The sequence below is a fragment of the Odocoileus virginianus genome, chromosome 12 (genome assembly GCF_023699985.2).
Source record: "Odocoileus virginianus isolate 20LAN1187 ecotype Illinois chromosome 12, Ovbor_1.2, whole genome shotgun sequence".
Taxonomy (NCBI): Eukaryota; Metazoa; Chordata; class Mammalia; order Artiodactyla; family Cervidae; genus Odocoileus; species Odocoileus virginianus.
Genome location: NC_069685.1, coordinates 54,011,360 through 54,031,732, shown reverse-complemented (window position 1 = coordinate 54,031,732; position 20,373 = coordinate 54,011,360). Strand labels below are relative to the sequence as shown.

The following is a 20,373-nucleotide window of genomic DNA, read 5'->3' as shown; positions in this document are numbered from 1 at the left end:
CACAACAAAGACTGGAGATCCTGTGTGCTGTAACTAAGACCCAACACAAATAAAACAACAAAACAGATGGTCCCGGTCTTTAAAGAGCACCGTCTCCAGCAGGCATGAGCCGCAGAGCTGAGGGACAGGAAGGAAGCTCCAGGCAGAGCTACAGCGTGCGCAGAGGAAGGACCCAAGAGCACGGGGGTGGTAGGATGACGCAGCCTGGGCAGTGCAGAGTGAACGTGAGGAGGCACACGCTGGTGGAATCGGGCCACCAAGAACCCGGCAGGCTTCGGCGGAGAGCAGGGAGCCTGGCCTTGCAGGCAAGGGGGGAGCCACTCAGAGGGTCCCGAGCAGGGAAGGGCCACGAGTGACGTGGTTATGGTTACTCTGACTCTAGTGCTTAAAATGCATTCAAGGGGTCTAAGAGGAGAAGGAAGGAGACTGTGCAGGTGCCCCATGCGGTCACAGAGGGGACACAGCCACCGGCAGATGTGTAGTAGACATTTGAACTTGCTGGTGTGGAGGCCAGAGTCCAGGCAGGAAGGCAGGGATTCAAGAGCCATCAGCCTACAGATGGGAACTGAGGACTGGAAAGCAGGTAAGATCACGGAGGGGAATAGAAGAAGGAAGTCTAGAAACTACCCCCCCACCCCCTCCAAACCCCCCCAGTGTGGAGCCTTTAACGGAGAGGGGGTGGACAGGAACTAGCAAGAACCTGGAAACAGGGGACTGGAGTCAAAAGAACAGAGTGTTCTGAGTGGTGGGGAAGTGGCCTCTGAGTGATCAAGAGAGATAAGGAAAGACAAGTATCCACTGCATTTGGCAACAAGGAGAAAAGTTTAACAAGCGGGGTCATGGGCTTCCAGTTCACGTGGAGGAGGGGTGGGAACAGAGCCCGGGTTCTGAGCAGCGGGAGGAGGCGATGGGGAGGCTAGCCCCAGGACCCTGGCCGGGCTGGGAGCAGATAAGGAGCAGCCGCGGGGCAAAGCAGACGGCTGTCATGGGGGGCTTTGTCTTTTCTTTTTTCAAAGATGAAGAGAGACTTGAGTGCGTTTAATGCTGACAACAGAAGTAGAGACAGGGACCTGCACATCCAGGAAGAGAAACAAAAGAAAACTTAGCAGTCCTTGGACAGGCAGCAGGCTGGACCCAGAGCCCAGGGGTGTGTGCCTTGGGAAACCGAGGGGCTTCTTTTCCACTGAAATGTGGAGAATGGAGGCAGGAATAACTGGATCACAGCAAGGATGCAGGTTTGGCAGCAGGAAGTGGAAAGTGCCCATCTGTTGGCTTCTTTAGAGACCATCTCGCCTGACCCCGGTCCACAGGGGTGAAGTGTGTGGGTGGGCTTGGAATCTGAACACCTGGTGCCATCAGCTCCTGTAGGAACCCCTGGCAGATTACTAAACTTCTCTCAATGCCTCAGTTTCATTATTTACAAAAGGGCAAAAAAGCTTGTATCCACCCCGAGGGGCTGGCAGGTGTTGCAGGCATGCAGCCTGAACTCTCCAGCCGTCGTCCCCCTCACCCCTGGAGGAACCTACTCCTTGCTCTGAAATCCTTCCTGGGCCTTCCAGGGGCACCTCAAACCTTCCTCCGGAGCAGACTGTCTTCTAACTGCTCTGCACCCCTGGGGATCTTCCTTACTGGGGGCCCAGCTCCTCTTTCTTGCTGCAGCTGGAGTATAGTTCACGGAGCACGGGAGGTGAGCTGTGGGAAGGGAAAGGGCCACTTTCCTCTCCTGATCTCAGACGCGGAGAGGAGGGGGCGGGGCGAGGGGTCTAGGTGCCCGACCCCGGCAGCCCACGTCTTGGAGAAAAATGTTCTGCGTGAGACAGTTTTTGGAACTTGCTCCAGTGACCTCTGCTTAACAGGAAGGCAATCTTGGCCATCCAAGGAGGAGGCCGAGGAAACTCCCTGGAAATGGCAGAGGAGCCCTAAATGGAGCCCAGCATTAAAGGGAGGGATGCCAGCACTTCGGCAGACGTTCCTCCTAGAGGGGACGTTGACCCCTCTCCTCCTAAGGCTGATGTGTGATTTCAGTACAGAATCTACTTGGGAGGAACCACACTTTGAAAGCATCTCTGAGTCTCATAAACTATCATGAAATTCCTTAACCAATATACAGTAAAAAGTGACAGGAATTAGTTATGTATATGCTGGTATCAAAAATAAAGTAAAAAGATAAAAAGTCAGCTGTTCAATTCTGGACAACAAGGTGCTGGGAGGCAGGTGGTGACTTGGTAGAGAGTCTCATTTTCCTCTTTTGGATCCCATGGGGGTCCTGGGAAGACGGCTGCTGTCTGGGCTGGAGGCAACATCTTAAGATAGGAGCCCAGGACTTTTCCTACTGCCACATCCTTTCTCAGAACTACGGCAGATGTGTGACACTGTGAATAGACGAGACACCGTAAATCTAAGCTGTGCTGGGTCACTGAGACTATTTGCTTTCTTAGGGAAGGCTTTCCCACTCTCCAGTGACAGGGTTGACGATTTCTTGATGACAGTCCTGAGAGAACTCGAAGTCAGTTCTCTCACCAGGCTGTCCAAACAAAGTGGACTATGAACATATTCTCAGGGACAAGCGAGGGTGGGACGGGAATGAGCAGCTGCCCCAGCACATGCAGTGCGGCTGGAAGCCACATGTGTTACGCCCACAGCAGGGCTGACCTCAAACATGGTCAGGAAGCGCTGACAGGGCTTTCTGCCCGCCAAAGGGGGTGTCGCCAGCCTGCAAGATCCACATGGAATGGTATCAAAACCCAACAGCTTTTAAAGGTGTGCACCAACCTTACTGCACCCAGCAGCAAGACTAAGCAAATCTGATATCTCCTTTTTCTATGCCTCCAGGTCGGTTTAGTCTCTAACAGCACAGCTGGAGGATGAACACTTGAAACTTCTGCTTCCCCCTGAGGGGGACTTGGGGGAAAAGACGTCTTTGGGCCACTAGTGGGTGAGCAGTAGGACAGAGGCCTTGTGGTTCTGGGAGTTTAAGGTGCTGATCACAAAGAGAATGGGCAACTCCTGGCAGGATAGCCAATTTTTCAGGAGAATAAAAGGAGACAAAAAATTCAATCGATGGGTCAAAGCTGTGACACTTTGAATAAATCTGTGTTTATCCCCCAGGTTAATCCAAGGATAAACCGGTAAGTGCCGCCTTTCAATTAGGATTTCCCTCTCTACGGCAAGGGGAGAGCATCAAGATAAAATAATTACCTTCTCTGGCCAGATACCCAGGTGGAAGTAAAGCCTGGCTTGGAGGAGCAGCAGCTGCACCTGGTCGGGGTACATCGCCAAGTACAGGTCCAGAGAGTCCCTTAGGAGCTGGTAGGACTGGTCGATGCCTTCCCTGTGGGGAAGAAAGCTTCATTTAAGCCTGTTGGCTTCCGAGTTAGGACCTGTTTTTTCAAAGACCAGGTTTTAAAATGAATGGGACACAAATCCCACAGGTTCTCTGATTCTGATACTTCCTGTTTAGCAAAGTTACAGTGTTCGTAATAAAAGGAAGGGACAGAAATTTTGTACCCCACTAATTTAAAATCATAAAAGTGCTTTCCTTGGAAATCACCTCAATAGCACCATACATAAATTAGATGTGGATTCTGAATAGGTGGTGCACGGAGGTCTTTCAGGAAAGTGAAACTATTCTAGATGATGCTATAGTGGTGGGCAGGTGTCATCACACATTTGTTAAAATCCATGGACTGGACACCATCAAGAGCAAACCCTAATGTAAAGGATGGTAGGCTCAACAACTGTAATGCCTCTGGAGGGGATGCTGATGTGAGGGAGGCTGTGCATGTCTGGAGGCAGGGGGTAAAAGGGAACATTCTGGACTTTTTGCTCAGGTTTTGCTGTGAACCTAAAACTGTTTTTTTTTTTTTTTGGATGCAGGCCATTTTTAGTCTTTACTGAATTTGTTAAAATATTGCTGCTGCTTTTTTTTTTTTTTTTTTTTAATGTTTTAGTGTTTTTGGCTGTGTGGCATGTGGGATCTTCGTTCCCTGACCAGGAATCAAACCTGCACTTCCTGCATTGGGAGGTGTAGTCTTAACCACTGGACCACTTTAGAAAAGTGGACTTTATGGGAAGTCCCCCTAAAACTTTTTTTTTTTAAAGAAGATTAAAGTCTATTTTAAAAAATATTCTACCATTAGGCAGAAAACCATGACTCCAATGTATAAATTTCTTTTTTCCCTGTAAGACACTTTTCTTTGGACTCAGAAGCCAGACTGTTTCATATTTTCGCTTGTTCCCTTAACTAAGTGATTGGTATTGTTGTTCAGTCACTAAGTCATGTCCAACTCTTTGCAACCCCATAGACTGCAGGACGTCAGGCTTTTCTGCCCTTCACCATCTCCCAAAGTTTGCTCAAAACTCGTGTTCATTGAGTTGGTGATGCCATCTAACCGTCTCATCCTCTGTTGCCCCCTTCTCCTGCCCTCAATCTTTCCCATCATCAGAGTCTTTTCCAGTGAGTCAGCTCTTTGCATCAGGTGGCCAAAGTACTGGAGCTTCTGCATCAGCATCAGTTCTTATAATCGCCAGTCTAAAGTGTTTTGTTACTGGAGAATGCTTTCAGCTTTTATAAAAGAGCCCTTGCCCAAGTCCACTGCAAAGATCTCAGGAAGAGTCACTGAGCACATCCACAGTCTGGACAGTATTACGTCGTGGGAACCAGTCCCTCCCCTGTGGTCCCAGCGGTGCCGCGAGCATCCAGTGCTGCTCAGTATGGCAGGCAGGCTTGTGAAACAAAATTCTCTGCGAGGCAATCTGCGCCTTCAAAGATGCAGACTCTACGAAAGAACTGGAAAACCGAGAAACCCTTACCGCTTTCCTAGACTTAACAGGTTTCCCACCATTCGCTGCAACACCTTCTTCACATTCACCACCCCGTACAGTGCCGCGGTCACATGCTGGCCGATCAGGTATTCACACTCTTTCACTGTCAGCTGCTTGCCTTTCCCAAAAGCATCTATGTAGATGTAGTCAAAGATGTCCAGGGTCGCCCTGCCCAAAGAGCAGCAATGTAGTGAGTTGTCACTCAGGCTGGAGCTGAACCAGTCAAAACGCCCTAATAAGCAGCTCAAATCAGAGACAGAATGTTAACACAGTTGCATTTCTGCTGAAAATATCAAGGCCTTGTCCAAAGTCTGAAAGCTGACCTTTATACATACTCTGATGAAATAAGATGGTGATACACCTGTATATAAGAAACAGCACTGATTTGTGCCATTTAATATAGGTTTTTAGAGACAGTAACCCTAAAACTCACTGCCAGGCAGATCTATCCAAAATCCAGTTGAAAGAGGCATTTCTGGAATGCCTGAGGCAGTCAATAAATTCCACAGAGCAGCAGTTACTATGTGTGGAGCCAGGGCCCCTCGAGACTGTGATGAAAGTTAGGGGAGTCTGAGCCGCAAGGCCTCAGCTCTGCAGACACCCTCAGGCGGCTCAGGTGAGAACCTGCTCCGGACCACGGCGAGGTGTGTCCCTGGCCTCCACCCCTGCTCCTCTGGAACTGCTTTCCACGAACCCAGCTCTCGCACGAGGCGGGGTAGGCGTGGGGAGTGGTGGGGGTGTGGCCGGCAACACCAGAGCCAGGCAGGGAGGTGGTCCTAGGAGGCGAGTTCTTACTGCAGTACCTCTAACTACACGGCATTTACCCGAGGAGGATGCCTGAAGGGCTGGGGTGGGACTCTCAGGGAAAGCTGTTTTCTCCTTTGAGAAACTATTTCATTTTGATCTTATGCCGACTGCAAATCATGCAAGAGACTTTCTCTTGGGCTGCTAGAAAGTTGTCAGATTTCTTCCTTGAGTCGTATCAATAGCCCAGCTTTAGCAAAACATATATAAATGTTCCAGAAACAAGGAATGCTCTTCAATCTCTTTTTAGTCTAGGAGAACCACACAAATGGACACAAGTTTATGGGCAAAAATTTTAAATACAATATGACCAAATCAAATACAGTGATGTATGACCAAAATCTGTATGATTGTTTCCTAAGAATGAAACAAGGGTTGAATGCTAAAAAACTTCAGCACATGCAGACTAAAAGAGCAAAATCATACGATTCTATCTGTAGACACAGAAAAGAAATTTGAGGGGATAAAAATCCTAGTTATTAATAAAACTCTCAGGAAATTACAATTTTAGAAGGCAGTTTTGATCATCTCAATGAAAGGTACTGCTCTCAAACATCATGTCTGAGGTGAAATTGTAAAGTCATATCCAAGGCAGAGTGCCTGCTATCATTGTTTCTATTCACTGTGTACAAGAGGACCTAGCCAGCATAGTAAGTGAAAGAGACACAAACATATAACAGCTGGGGGAAAAAAAAAAAGAAATAAAATGTCATGATTCAGACAATATGATTATCCACACAGAAAGGCTGAAAGACCTAACCATTTATTAGCACTAATACTTGATTCAGCAGAGGGGCCAACAATCAACCTAGATTTAAGGATCAGCCATAGCCCTGTACACCACCAATACATAAAAGTGTCATTTAAACAATGACCATCTTCAATAGCAACACAAAGTGAAGGTACACAGGAATAACTGACACGATGTCAAAGAGCTGGCTAAAGAAAAGAGTAAAATCCTTTGAAGGACATTAAAGATGAATTCAACGTGGAAGCATACAAACGGAGAAGGGACACACATGGCATGCTCCTCACACGAATCCATGAATCCAGAGACGCTCTGGGGCCAGCTACCACACGAGAGTTTCAAGGGGCCTGACCAGCGGACTCTAAAGCTGCACGTGGGCTTCAGGCTTAGAGGAGCCAGGGTGATTTTGAAGGACTCCACACGGGTCTCAGCCTCCTAGTCTTTAAGACTCACGATAAGGTCACAGTCAGCAAGCACTACGGTCTTGGTGCAGACCCGGAGGCTGAAGGCCCAGCAGGCGTGCGCGCTCCCACAGGCCAGACCTCACAGGTCTCAGTGTCCGCCAGGAGTTTGGGGTGCTAACAAACCACTTCACTGTTCATCTGCAATGTGGTATACATTCACTGCAGCCTAAAGAAGGAAAAATAGTCCTGTGGGCACACACAAATGTGCCCAGCAATTAGGTTACTGTGGTCAATAACATGGTAATTGGTGTTTTAAATGCTCTGTATCATGCAGAAGTTCTTGGTGGACCATTATATAATATAAACATTTAAGGATGTTTTAGATATTTGGGGAAATTGGTTGAGTTACTCAGGGGGAGGGAATGGGCTGAAAAAGCATTTTTTTCTTTTCATTTAAAATAATGGAAAATGGGCGCCTGCTCTCCCACAGAGAAACTATCCAATACATCTTAAGAAACAGATTATATTTGGGAAACAGGGAAGCCTGTACTTGCTATTTAAGGAAACACACACGTAATAGAATATAAAAATATGCATGGAAATAACAAATACTTTCAAGCTAACCTCTAGAAAGGAGAGGAGGAAGAAAAGAATGCAGAAGAATACCAAGGAGGTGTTTTATTTCCCAAACCCAGAGGTGGAAACACAGAGGCCAGCATCAGAATCCGCCACGTGTGTAAAGCGTTAGGTTCTCTCACCGAACCCTCCAAACCACTGTATGAAAAACATCAGCCCTATCTTACACAGGAAAAAACTGAAGCCCAGAGGAAGCTTATGTCTGAACCCAGTCTAACTTCAGAGCTCAGCTACTTTCTATCATTTTGCTCATCACTTCAGCAAAGGGTACCTCAGCCAGTCACCAGGAAGTAGTCTCAAAAAACAGGGTGTAATCAAATAAGTTTGTTTCTTTTCCCTCTAAAGGGCACTTTTAAAATGAGGGCATCTCTACCCATTTGATGAAATGCTTTCAGAAAAGCCAGACTACTGCTATAAAGGAGCTTTATGTCCAATAGAATACCAGGTTTAAAAAAAGAGAGACAGAGAACAAACCAGAATGCTTTAACCTGGTCTGCAAAGCAGGCACACTGGTCACTAACCTTGCCTGAAGGAGCTCCCCTGCTGAGAACACTCCTATTCGTTTTTGCAAAGGAATGAAGAACCTGGCTGCCCAGTTCTCTCTCCCAAGCCTCTTCCTCCGTCCCCCACCCCACCCCCACCTCCCTTCTGTGGGAGGTTTTATGGAAGACTGGGAAGAAACAGCTTAAGAATTCTTCGGGCCTGGTGCACTGGGAAGACCCAGAGGGATCGGGTGGAGAGGGAGGTGGGAGGGGGGATCGGGATGGTGAATACATGTAAATCTATGGCTGATTCATGTCAATGTATGGCAAAAACCACTACAATATTGTAAAGTAATTAGCCTCCAACTAATAAAAATAAATGGAAAAAAAAACCCACACATAAAAAAAGAATTCTTTGTCACTGATTTGCTTTGGAACAAAGGGACTTTGAGATTCATACAAGACCCTGAACTGTTAGTCCTTCAAAAGTAAACTGCTTTCTTTGAGATAACTGTTTTCTTTGAGAAAACTGGTTTCTTTGAGATATCTGGAGATTCACACTCCCGTTGAGGAGAAACAAGGTAGAAGAATGCAGAGTGCCCTTCTCCCCTGAGCAGATTATGGATTTGGATTCAATCAAGAGCAAACCAGCTCTCTCACCACCCTGGTCCCCTTGATAACCTCCGCTGTTACACTTCTCTCAGCACAGGGCAATCACGCAGCGTCAGAGATGGCTCACCCTTCTGCACCTTGGCACCACCTTAGTAAGAAGTGGCTGGGGAAGTTGACAGGCTCCAGTGGGACCCCCAACTGCCGGGCAATTGTCAGGTAGAGCAGAGACATGCTGATGGGGATTCCTGTTCTGCGGATTAACACCTAGAGGAGAAAGCAGGCTTTAGCTTCACACAAATGAACCACACCTTCTTGCCTCTTCCACACACCTTCCCAGTCAGTGCCCACTGTGCAGCAGGTGCAAGGATAGGTTTTTCAGACTTAAATGGATGAGTATTTTATTTATTTAGATCAGGGCTCTGCAGACTACAGTCCACATCAGACCAACCAGCTGTTTTTGGACTGCCTGCTTAAGAAGAATTTTAGCCTGTTTTTAATGTTTACAAAAAGTTGACTGAACACTATTTCATAAAATGTGAAACCTATGTGAAATTCACATGTCCACGTCCACACACAAAGTTTTATGGGAACACAGCCACACTCCTTTGTTTCTGGATGATTTGCCAAGTTTTCCTTCACATGACTAGGGCAGAACTGAGCAGTTAGGACACAGGGCATTCGGCCTGCAGAGCCAGGCCAAGAGAAGTCTGGCCTTCACAGCAAAAGTCTGTAGACCTATGGTTCAGGCCCTCCTTTTTCTAGGAAGAACTTAAGGGTATTTCAAAGAAAAGTGTGTAAGTTATGACAAAAGAAAATACAGGTCTCAGAGAGAGCAACAGAACAGATATAAAAACAGAGACAAGTAGGAAGCAAACAAAAAGTAAGCGTCAATGGCGCAGTTGATCACTTATTTCCCCAGTCTTCCTGGAGGCTGGTACAAAAAGGGAGACCTGCTTAGTGTCACAGTTTACTGTTCACAAGAAGTGATCTGACCACACTGAGTCAGAGGAGTACCTATTTTGAGCCAGGAATTTACCTCGAGGGTTTTCAGACAAGAGGGTGCTCTGTGATGAATCAGATAAAATCCACAGCAATACCCTCATAGGAGAGGCAAAAAATAAGTTTCACCAGGCACTGACAGACCAACAAAATCTAGTACTTGCCCTCAAATACTGTACGATCCATCAGAGATAAGCTCCACCAGCATATATTATAACTGTATTTTCTCTCACCCCCGCATTTACCTGGTGCATATATAAGTTCAGGGCATTGTAGTAATCCATTCGGTTCCCCTTGAACTTCAGCTGGTCATACAGGACGTGGTTCATGGCATCCAGCACCTGACTCTGGAGCTCTATTTCCATGATCATGGAGGATTCACCTGAAACACAAGAGACCTGCTCTGAGGACACAAGCACAAATTACGCCGTGACGCGTGTCCCCAACAAGCCCTGACGCGCAGACTGGCAGCGTCCTCAGAAGGCTCATCAGGTGCTGCCAATGCTGGGTGGAAAGGAGACTGTGTTTGAAGCCTCTGACATCATCGGGGTGAACAGGTGGCTGTGTTATCAATCGCTTTGGGGGGACATAATGGGAACGCACTGCAGAATTTTCCAAATTAACCAATCATTCTAGGTTTTCCTTTTACAAATACAGCTGGATCAAAAGCAATTCCACACCTGCCTTGAAGGCCAAGCTGGGGTGGCGACTGTTTATGCCCCGGAGGGTTTTGCAAACAAGCTCCACGATGCTGTCAATCTGAGCCTGGATGTCCTTGAGACTTATGTCAGAGAGAGGGTTGCAGTACTGGTCAATATACACTGCGCCTGAAACAAATAAGAATCACGGGATAAGTTCTTACATTTGCCTTTTCTTAACAGCGGTCATTCGTCCCAGACTCCTGGGGCCATAGCTCTTTACACCACTCCTCAGACAGTTCCTATCCTGGATGTCAGGCCTGGCTTCTAATTTACTGAGAAGGGGCAACATGCTTACAACCAAGGAGCTGACATTTCATTATTATTATTAATATACCAAAACTCTCTCAGAAGTCAAGGACTCACTCTGACACATATATCCATGGTCTACTGCCAAGAGATAAACACCACAAAGGAGCTCTTTTCAGGCTACTTCTCTCCCCCTCTTAATTGTAATTCAAAATCCAACAACTCTGAGAACTCAATAGTATACGACAGCATTTTGACTTGAAAAAAAAAAATCGTCGAAAGTCCGCAATGTCACATACGCCATTTCCACAAACTATTCCCCTGAAAGGTGAGCCAGTAAGTGGACTTTGGAGATGACTGGACTTTGAAATTAAACAGTTACACTCAGGAAACCCAGAGCTAAAAAGCTGTACAGAGCACACCAGAGACACTGTCAAAAATCATTATTCTTCACTGCCTCAGGTCACTTTTTAACCCTAGAATCGAAGAGCTAACTTGCTTATTTGTCATAGGATAGTTTCACTTGGGAAGCTGTGGATTCCCTTAAAATCCATGAGGTCTCAAACCAGTTCAGGACCCCGATTCCCTAACTTGATCCCCAATGGGTATCAAGTGACCTGGACTCCAGTTCTGGTTTTTCCACCAGCCCAGCCTGGTTCCCGGGCCTCAGTTCCCCCATCAGCCAGGTGACAAGGTTTCTACTGCATGGCTCTGGGATCCACTGTATCTGACTGCTGCTTCCTAGACTTCATCAATGGCATCAGATGATTCTAGTCTGTCACTCAGAACCAGAATCCTGGAGCCAACTTCTATTCACTCAACTACTTAAAATAATCACTGCAGATGGTGACTGCAGTCATGAAATTAGGATGCTTGCTCCTTGGAAAAAAGGTTATGACCAACCTAGACAGCATATTAAAAAGCAGAGACATTACTTTGCTGACAGGTCCATCAAAGCTATGGTTTTTCTAGTAGACACGTATGGATGTGAGAGTTAGACTATAAAGAAAGTTGAGCACTGAAGAATTGATGCTTTTGAACTGTGGTGTTGGAGAAGACTCTTTTAAGAGTCCCTTGGACTGCAAGAAGATCAAACCAGTCAATCCTAAAGGAAATAAGTCCTGAATATTCATTGGAAGGACTGATGCTGAAGCTCCAATACTTTGGTCACCTGATGTGAAGAACTGGCTCAGTGGAAAAGACCCTGATGCTGGGAAAGACTGAGGGCAGGAGGAGAAGGGGATGAGAGAAGATGAGATGGTTGGATGTCATCAGACTCAATGGACATGAGTCTGAGCAAGATCCAGGAGTTGGTGAGCGACAGCGAAGCCTGGCATGCTGTAGTGCATGGTGTTGCAAAGAGTCGGACGGGACTGAGTGACTGAACTTAAAAAAATGATATTACTTTATAATATTATAAATAAAGATGAAAGAGAAGTAATTGTTTTCATAAATAAAGCTCATCAAGTTATTCCTGACTATGGAATAAACAGAAGATGACTCTCAACTCCAGGACACATAGGTGAAGACTCCAGGGCACTGAAGATATTTTCAGGAACTGAAGCAGTCACTTCAAGTCCTTCTGGATAGCACAACCAACAAGATCAATCAAGAAGAATATGCACACGGCACTGCAGAGTATACCTTGATTATAAGGCCAAAGAACCAAGAAATACAGTGACCAGTGGAGAAAGGATGGACAGCGTTTACCAGCCACTGCTGTTAGGCTGGAGGCAGCAAAATCTGCAAGTGCTGCAGCCATCGGAGAAACTTCATGCAAATGAAACCTGGAATGAACCTGGAGGGCGAGTAGGACTTAGAACTGCATCCTAAAGAAAAGGGACACCGTGTATGAGGAGGTGAAGCCAGGTGTCTGTGCGTAGGGTGCCAGTGAGGAGATGGCCTGGCTGGAGCAAATGGCACATTTTGGAGAGTGATGGAGAAAGGCCTAACCAAATTAAGGAGGGGACTGAAAGCAGGCAGAGACTTAGCACTGTATGTTGGTGACTTGGGAGTCAGAAGGGGTGATGCCCATGAAAGCAGGTACTACTTAGAAAGCTGCTGCTGGGAGAGGCATGGAGGCCTGCATGAGACCAGGAATAGAATGGAGACATGATTCTGAATAAGGAAAAAAAAATTAATGTACTGGGTAAATCACTGGGAGTAGGGAATGAAAGTGAATGAAGAGTCACACCTATATTTCATAACCATAATCCGTGGGAGTGTCTGGGTAATATGTTAGGAATTTAAAATCGTTTTTAAAAAATGAAGTCACATTGTGTTCTTGTCCAACTGGACAGGAACAGAAAGTTCTACCCATCATCTTGCCTGTCCACAGGACTTCTTTCCACTCACTACTCATTATGGACGAGCAGACTCACTGACGTGCAGGAACATTTTGTCCTCATTAAACTCCAACCAGAGAGGTTAAGGGATTTGCTCAAGGTCGCATGGACACAAAACTGGACACATTTGTTTCTGATGTGGAAATGAGACTTTAAAACTTAGAAAAATGGGGAATTAACCTCCTTAGCTAAAATATCAGCTTCATACTTTGAACTGACAGTGCATCTTTAGAAAACACTCTTTAGCAGACAGCTCAAGATTCTGACCAGATCTTAGCTCTAAATGCAATCATTCTGCTTAGCTAACTGATCAGACCAATATATCCCAACCTCCAGAAGCCCATGTAGTGCAATTTCCTTCCTCCACTGCTTCTTCATCAGGGCCACTTTCCACTGCTGCTCCTAAGGGCAACTTAGCTGACTATCACAGTATCAGGGCTGAAGTCTCACCTTCAAGATACGATTCATAGTCATCAGGCTGCTGAAGAAAAGCCTTGAGATTATTCAAAATTTTCTGTTGTCTTAGGTAATAAAGAATTTTTTTGGCGTAGTATTTCCAGGTCAAAGCTTTTCTGGAAAAAACAAACAAACAAGTTAGCAATAAGTCAATTAAGAATTAAGATATTAAAACTTTCCATTACCCATTTCTTTACATCATACTAATCATACTGTATTAAGAGTCTACTTAACAAGAAAAGTACAACTGGCTCACAAGTGTAGAGTACTTATCATGGAAACAGCAGAATTTAGGACTTGGAATTTGTAATTTACCAATAAATTAGCTGTGCTGAAATTCAGGAAACGTTATCCATTTGGCCTCAGATTTACTAACAGGAAATGAAAGAGAAACCTGAAAAGTCAGGGGAATTGGGTGAGTCTCAGGAGACAGGCGTGAGGCACGTGGAAGCTTGCTGGCCACCTGGCACCTGTCAGGGGTAATTCAGCCTCAGCCTGCTGCTGCCTCATCCATTCTCATGGCTTCAGATACCATCCATACCGACAGCCCCTGATTTATTTTCCAGAATTGATTTCTTCCCTCAACTCCACACCTGTACATCCAACTGCTACAATGACATCCCACCTCAGTATCTGATGAGACCTTAACTTTCTTCCCTTCCTAGGGAAGGCAACTCCACCATTCCAGGTGGGCCAAACCCTTGGAGTCATCCTTGACTCCTTGCTTTTTCTCACAGTCATATTCAATCCTCTGCCAATAGTTATTAGTCTTATCATCCAAATGTATCGGAAACATAAACAAGTCTCACTAACTCATCTAAACCACCATCCTCTTTCATCTGTTTCATAGCAGCTTCTGCTTTACAGTCGCAGTCAGTCTTCAACAGGGCAGCCAGAGGATTTCAGCTGACATGTGAAGTCAGCAGAAAAATCCTCTGCCCCAAATTCTCTAACGGTTTTCCACCTTGCTCAAAGGAAAAATCCATGTCCCCACGATGACCGTGCCCCAGTGACCTAACTGACCCCTCAGTTCCCGTATCACCCCCCACCCCCCACTCAGTCCAGTCACCAGCCATGGGGGCTTTCTTACCGACCCTTCATCACAGCTGGTGGATCTCACATTAGGCCTCCTCACCCTTAGGCACTCGGTTCCTCCTGACTAGAACACCCTTTCCCTGCAGATTTGCAATCTGTGCCCTCATCTCCTTTCAGGTTTTGATTCAAATGTCACTTTGAGTAAGGCTCACTCTGTTTAAAACTGGACCCCAACCCCACCCCCCCGACTCCCTCACCCTGTTTCCCGGTTAATAGTTCTCTAGAACCCTTCTCATTTCCTAAAAAATATTTCACTTTGTTCAACACCTCTCTTCTCCACTAGAGTGTGAGCTCCCTGAGGGCAAGGTTTTTAAGTGTGGCTCACTGCTGGTAGCCTCAGCACCCAGAATAATGTCTGACACAGCAGATGCTCAGTAAATAACTGCTGAGCAACTGAATTCTCCACCAGATCTCTCAAGTACACACAGGGAATGTGGGAAGTAACAGGGAGTCAATGACTATCTTATCTGCCTAGCTTCATACATAAAGGACTCTTCAATCTTCAGGGAGTAAATGAAAATCAACAGAGGTTTTATCAGCTTTTTAATCTTTGGGTTGTAAAATACTGCAATTGAGAAAATCACATGAATCAAATAAATAACTTAATTACTATAAGGGAAACACCCCTGGATCCACCACTCAGGCCAAGAAACAGGACTTTGAAGAAACCCTGGAAGCCCTCCATGGGCCCTCTCCCCCTGCCCCACCCCCACCCCGTGACAACCATCACAATCCATGTTCTACGGTCATCACTACTTTGCTTTTCTCCAGAACTTTCACAAACATGCATCCCTAAAAACTCCAGACTAATCTGCTAAGCCCTGATGCTGGGAGGGATTTGGGGGCAGGAGGAGAAAGGGACGACAGAGGATGAGATGGCTGGATGGCATTACCGACTTGATGGGCATGGGTTTGTTTGAGTAAACTCCGGGAGTTTGTGATGGACAGGGAGGCCTGGCGTGCTGCGATTCATGGGGTGGCAAATAGCTGGACACAACTGAGCGACTGAACTGAACTGATTCTGGTAAGATTCCTTTTAAATCACTTAATTCACAGGCTTCCCCTTCATCTTTTTTTTTCCCCCTTGTATTTTATTTGTTGAAGAAACCTGGTTGTTTGACCTGTACTTTCCCATAGTCTGGAATTTGCTGACTGCATCCACATGGCATAGCTTAACATGTTGTCTTCTAAATTCCTGTAAACTGGATGTAGAGGCTTGATCAGATTTAGATTCTGTTTATCCTTCATAGATGGTAGTGAGTTCGGTAAGAAGGCAATCGTGCCTCAGTTGTCTCTTTCTGTGATGTCAGCAGTGATTGCTACTCAAAGGCCCAGGTCCATTCATTCACCAAAGGCCCTAAAGTGGTGATATTCTTATTCAACTATCCCTTTTCACTACTAGTTAGAATATTTTACTATAAAGAATAATTTTCCTTCATCTATTACCTGGTCCCCCAGGGGTAGTGTATGTAGGAAAAGGCAAAATAAATGCTCACTACTTTTATCAGATCCCAAAACAATAATTTGGGTTGTTATTATCCTCCAAAGGTGACCAATTAGGTGTTGTTAAGTATTATGAGTTCACATTCTAGTTACTGTCCATGTGGATGATCGAATCATCACATCTCGGACCAAAGGAAGCCTCCTCACACTGGCCCATGAATACTTCTGATGTGAAACACTGTTTACTTGCCTAAAGCAAGCTTCCTGTCCATGAATACTTCTGATATGAAATACTGTTACTTTCCTTGCTACCTGGCTCCAGGCTTCCAAGATGCTTCCGGGTCATCTTTTACATTTTCTGCTCTGGACCTAGAATCAGCCATTTCTCCAGAAACCCTGGCTGCTTTTGTGGGAAGTACTGACAGAAGACCACAGTCTGAGGACTACTGATGATCATTTCTGCTGGGTTGGTTCTTGCTTCCAGACCTTTTCAGTGAGTCTAGTGTGTTAAGTGTGTGTACATATGTATACATATATACCTAACACATATTTCAGTATCAAGTATCTTATGAGTTCATACTGATACATCTAATTTAAACTCACAACTATACAGTTTTTACCTTCTATTATACATATATATAATATATATATAATCTTTTTTCCTCCAGGAGATTCCTGTTTCTTCAGGATACCAGGAATGAATCAGAATATCACATGATCACTTACTTGTTTTATTCCACATCTCTCTCTCTCTTTCATACACACACACCAGCCTAGGAATAACAAGACCAATACTCTCATCACCTTGATGGTTCCTGAAAACAGTGAAACATTTTGCTCATGCTCTCCCCCATTGTCTGTTCATTTCTTTTGGAGAGCTGTATTGTATCTACACAGAGCTTACAGCCACCACATACAATACCTTCACCTGTATCAACTGTCACTTGGATTTAATTCTACAAGTAAACCTATACTTAATGCTCACCACTAGTCCTTGTATTAGGGTCTCTCTGATTATTTCGGTTGTTTGAAGCTTATTTTCTAGCAGATTTTTCAGGTAGAGCTCAAAAGTCCCTGAATTACTGCAAGTGGATAGGTTTCTCCACAGCTTTTACACTCGGAAATCAATTTGGCTGGATGTAAAAATCCTCGGCTGACTTTCTCCATCCTTGGATATCTTAAATGTGTAACTCTTTTTCTCTGGCATAGACTACTCCTGTTGGAAAGTCTGATGATATTCTGACTTACTCTCCCTTGTAAGTGGCTTCATCTTTTTTGCTTGAATTCTCAAAGGACTTTCCTGTCTTTAAAGTCCAATAGTTTTACTGAAATATGCTTCGGTGTTGGTCATTCTGGGTCAGTTTTCTTAGCTATGGTGTATGCTCTTCTAATATGCTGCTTCAAATCTTTATTTACTCTTTTTTAAGACCATGAAAAATGTAAATGTAAACTGTTCTCAAATATCCAGGGATCAGTGCCTCAGCACTTATGGAAACTACACTTTTTCCTTCCTATGCTTTCCATATCCAAACATTAAGTCATTTGCCAAGAATGAATATAAATAGGGTCATTTATGAAAACCAGCACCCCCAAATATCTACAAACATGAAAGTATTGTTATTAAAAAACAACCCTGCTTCAGGTTAAAAATATTTGTCAGGCTAAAAAGTAACATATTTATGATACCTTATTTCTTAAAAAAACTATAATAATATACTTTTTTGCTGGCTATTCATATTTAGTCTTTTTGTAACCAATCTGATAAGTAAAAAAGCAGTACTTCATTATTATTTAACATTTATCTGAGTGAATTTAAAGGCATTTTTACTAGACTGTCAGTACCTGGACTTGCTTTCCTGAGAATGTTATCGTCCTATCCTTTGTATATTTTAAAATTTCTTTTCAGAAATTTTAAGTATTCTACTGACTTTGTTTACAGTTTCTTTGGTCATACAAATCTATTTTTTTTTTTACTGCAAAATCATTTGTCTTTTTTTTTTAAGTGCCTTTGCATTACCAGTCATGGTTCAGAAGGAATTCCTAGATTGTACATGAAGTCTCCTGTTTTCTTGAAGAATTTTCACGTGATAATTTAAAATTTTAGGTTGTTTAATCTTAGAATTTAATTTTTGTACATGATGTAAGTTTTACTTTCTTCCAGGTGGATATTCAGTTATGTCCAATACCATTCATTAAATAATCCATCTTCTCCCCTCTGAGTTTAAATATGTTATCTTTTATGCTAGGACATGGCTTTGAATGATCCTCTGCCACTGATGGAGCTATCCATTTTTATTCAAATTTTGTAATGTTTGATAACAGGCAGCATTATAATATGTTCTAATATCAAGTGGTGGAAGTTTCCTATTGTGTGTATGTGTTCAGTCACTCACTTGTGCCCAACTCTTTGTATTCCTGTGGACTGTAGCCTGCCAGGCTCCTCTGTCCATGGGATTTCCCAGGCAAGAATACTGGAGTGGGTTGCCATTTCCTACTCCAGAAGTTTCCCATTGTGATTATTTAAAAACTGTTTTTTTTCTGGCTCTTCTTGTGAATTTATTCTTCTGTGTATATTTTATGACAATAATATCCATTTAAGACACACAAACTCTTGTTGGATCCTAAACGGAGCAGTATTAAGTTTATATACTAATTTTGGAAGAACTGACATTTTTGTAATAAGTCTTCTTACTCAAGGACACGCTCTGCCGTGTGTACTGAGTCACTCAGTTGTGTCCAATTCTTTACAACCCTATGAACTGCAGCTGACCAGGCTCCTGTGTCCATGGGATTTCCCAGGCAGGAATACCAGAGTGGGTTGCCATTTCCTCCTGCAGGGGATCTTCCCGATCCAGGGATTGAACCTGCATCTCTTATGTCTCCTATCCTCTGCCTTATGTTTTTCAAATAACATTCTATAGTCTGACTTCAGAAACTCACTCCTAGGAATTAACACTTAGAAATGAAAGCACTAAAAACATCACTCTCCACAGTAACACAAAATAGAGAAGAAAGTGGTTATCATCAACAGAGGGATGGTTAAATAAGTCATGGTATATACTACAAAAAAGCAGGCAGTCATTATTAAAGGTGAATTTGATTTTTACCAATTGATCAGGACAGATTTCCACAAGGTAATGTTGAATGAGGAAAAAAAAGATATTTATTGAAAAGTACCTATTATATGATCTCAGTTCTGTAAAGTAATGATTCCCCTTCATCTTCATGTATATCATATTAGCATGGAAGCCGACAATCTAGGTTGTCATCATAAATTATGGGAGTGGGGGCAGGGAAGGCCAATGCAAATGGAGGGAGAAGAGAGGAAGGAAAAGCCACATAAATAAGAAAAAAAAAAAAGTCTGCACTAAACATCCAACCAAACCCAACCAACCAATAAACTCAGTAGTGTTGACTATTTATGTATTTAAAAGTCTATGTGTATATATGCAGAAAAGAGAGGTCAACTTTTATTTTTAAAGCTGCACAATACTGACTATTAGATCACACTTCAATTCATTTATAGATAAACCAAAATAGAAACAGAAAAATGACCTCTGCATCAGGACTCATCCAAGGCCTAGAATAGTGACACATCTTACCTCTCCCCACAGTTGTTCCACTGATAGATATTTTGCTCTCCTAAAACCCCTTTGACCACAGTAAAGAAAAATGTCTCATGCCTTGTTTGTGAGCTATTTCACAATGAGCTCTCTTAAGGAAGATGTTAAAATAGCATTCTTATCTTCCATCTCAAGTCAAGTTTCCAGAACTTTTAGAGCAGAAAATATTTTTCATAGGTAAGTCAGGCTGGAAGTCAAGTCATCTTTCAGGTAAACTAGAAATTAACCTTCACAGTAGAAAATACAAAGCATAAAAAACTTTAAGTAACAACCAAGAGACAAAGGGTTCTTCCTGACCAGGAGAGATGAACGACTCTACCAGGTATCTACAATATCCATAAAGTAAGATCACGTCTTACCAGAATTTAGAAACTATGAAAAATTATCCATTAAATAAGACATGCCTAAGAAAAATATTTTTTTAAATTCAGCTCACAACAGATAAATTTGGCAGTGACAACAAAGAAAGGATAATTTGTGTTACCCAAATGGCATAATAGACACAAGTACCCAGAGCACAGTATTTGACCCCCAGAAGGAATATATACTAATTCTCCCACAAGGATTTCTGTACCATTTCTTTAAATATTAACTGTCTTGGTATATTTACCTTGTATACATGGAATTTTTCAAAAATGTAACTACAGCGACATGAATGTAACATGAAACATTTGAAATATATGTCTCTTGGTTCAGCCACATACCTATTACAGCAATCAATCCTGGGGTTATTAATAAAACAAACTCCTGATAGAAATACAGCTTACCTTCCTTCCATATTTAGGATACACACCAGCTCATCCTCAAAAAATATCTCTGGGCCCTCAAGATTCTCAATGTCACTGAAACCGTTACAAGGGACCTATGAAGAAGACAGACACACAGAGGCCTCAGTGAGGAGTAGCCATGCTGTTGTCTCTCACACACGCAAGTTACAAGCAAAGCTGTTCACTTC

General features: G+C 43.7%; 1 protein-coding gene and 1 long non-coding RNA gene across 4 annotated transcripts in view; one reads left to right on the top strand and one right to left on the bottom strand.

Annotated features, from left to right (window-relative positions):
- The window catches only part of FBXO21 (F-box protein 21), a 36,603-nt gene that overhangs the window by 13,138 nt on the left and 3,092 nt on the right, over window positions 1-20,373 (bottom strand). For 2 of the 3 annotated variants that reach the window (XM_020878841.2, XM_020878843.2), the window contains exons 3-9: window positions 20,186-20,280; window positions 13,252-13,373; window positions 10,190-10,336; window positions 9,755-9,891; window positions 8,638-8,774; window positions 4,813-4,992; window positions 3,199-3,331 (exon numbers count right to left, since the gene is read on the bottom strand). In XM_020878841.2, coding sequence (XP_020734500.1) covers window positions 3,199-3,331; window positions 4,813-4,992; window positions 8,638-8,774; window positions 9,755-9,891; window positions 10,190-10,336; window positions 13,252-13,373; window positions 20,186-20,280 — 951 coding nt within the window. Of the gene's footprint in view, window positions 1-2,067; window positions 2,373-3,198; window positions 3,332-4,812; window positions 4,993-8,637; window positions 8,775-9,754; window positions 9,892-10,189; window positions 10,337-13,251; window positions 13,374-20,185; window positions 20,281-20,373 lie in introns of those variants that run through there. The other variant, XM_020878846.2, reaches the window with a different exon arrangement.
- On the top strand, window positions 15,126-19,169 carry LOC110128196 (uncharacterized). The gene is made up of 3 exons (XR_002311081.2): window positions 15,126-15,376; window positions 16,118-16,288; window positions 16,464-19,169. It is a non-coding gene; the product is annotated as an uncharacterized lncRNA (long non-coding RNA).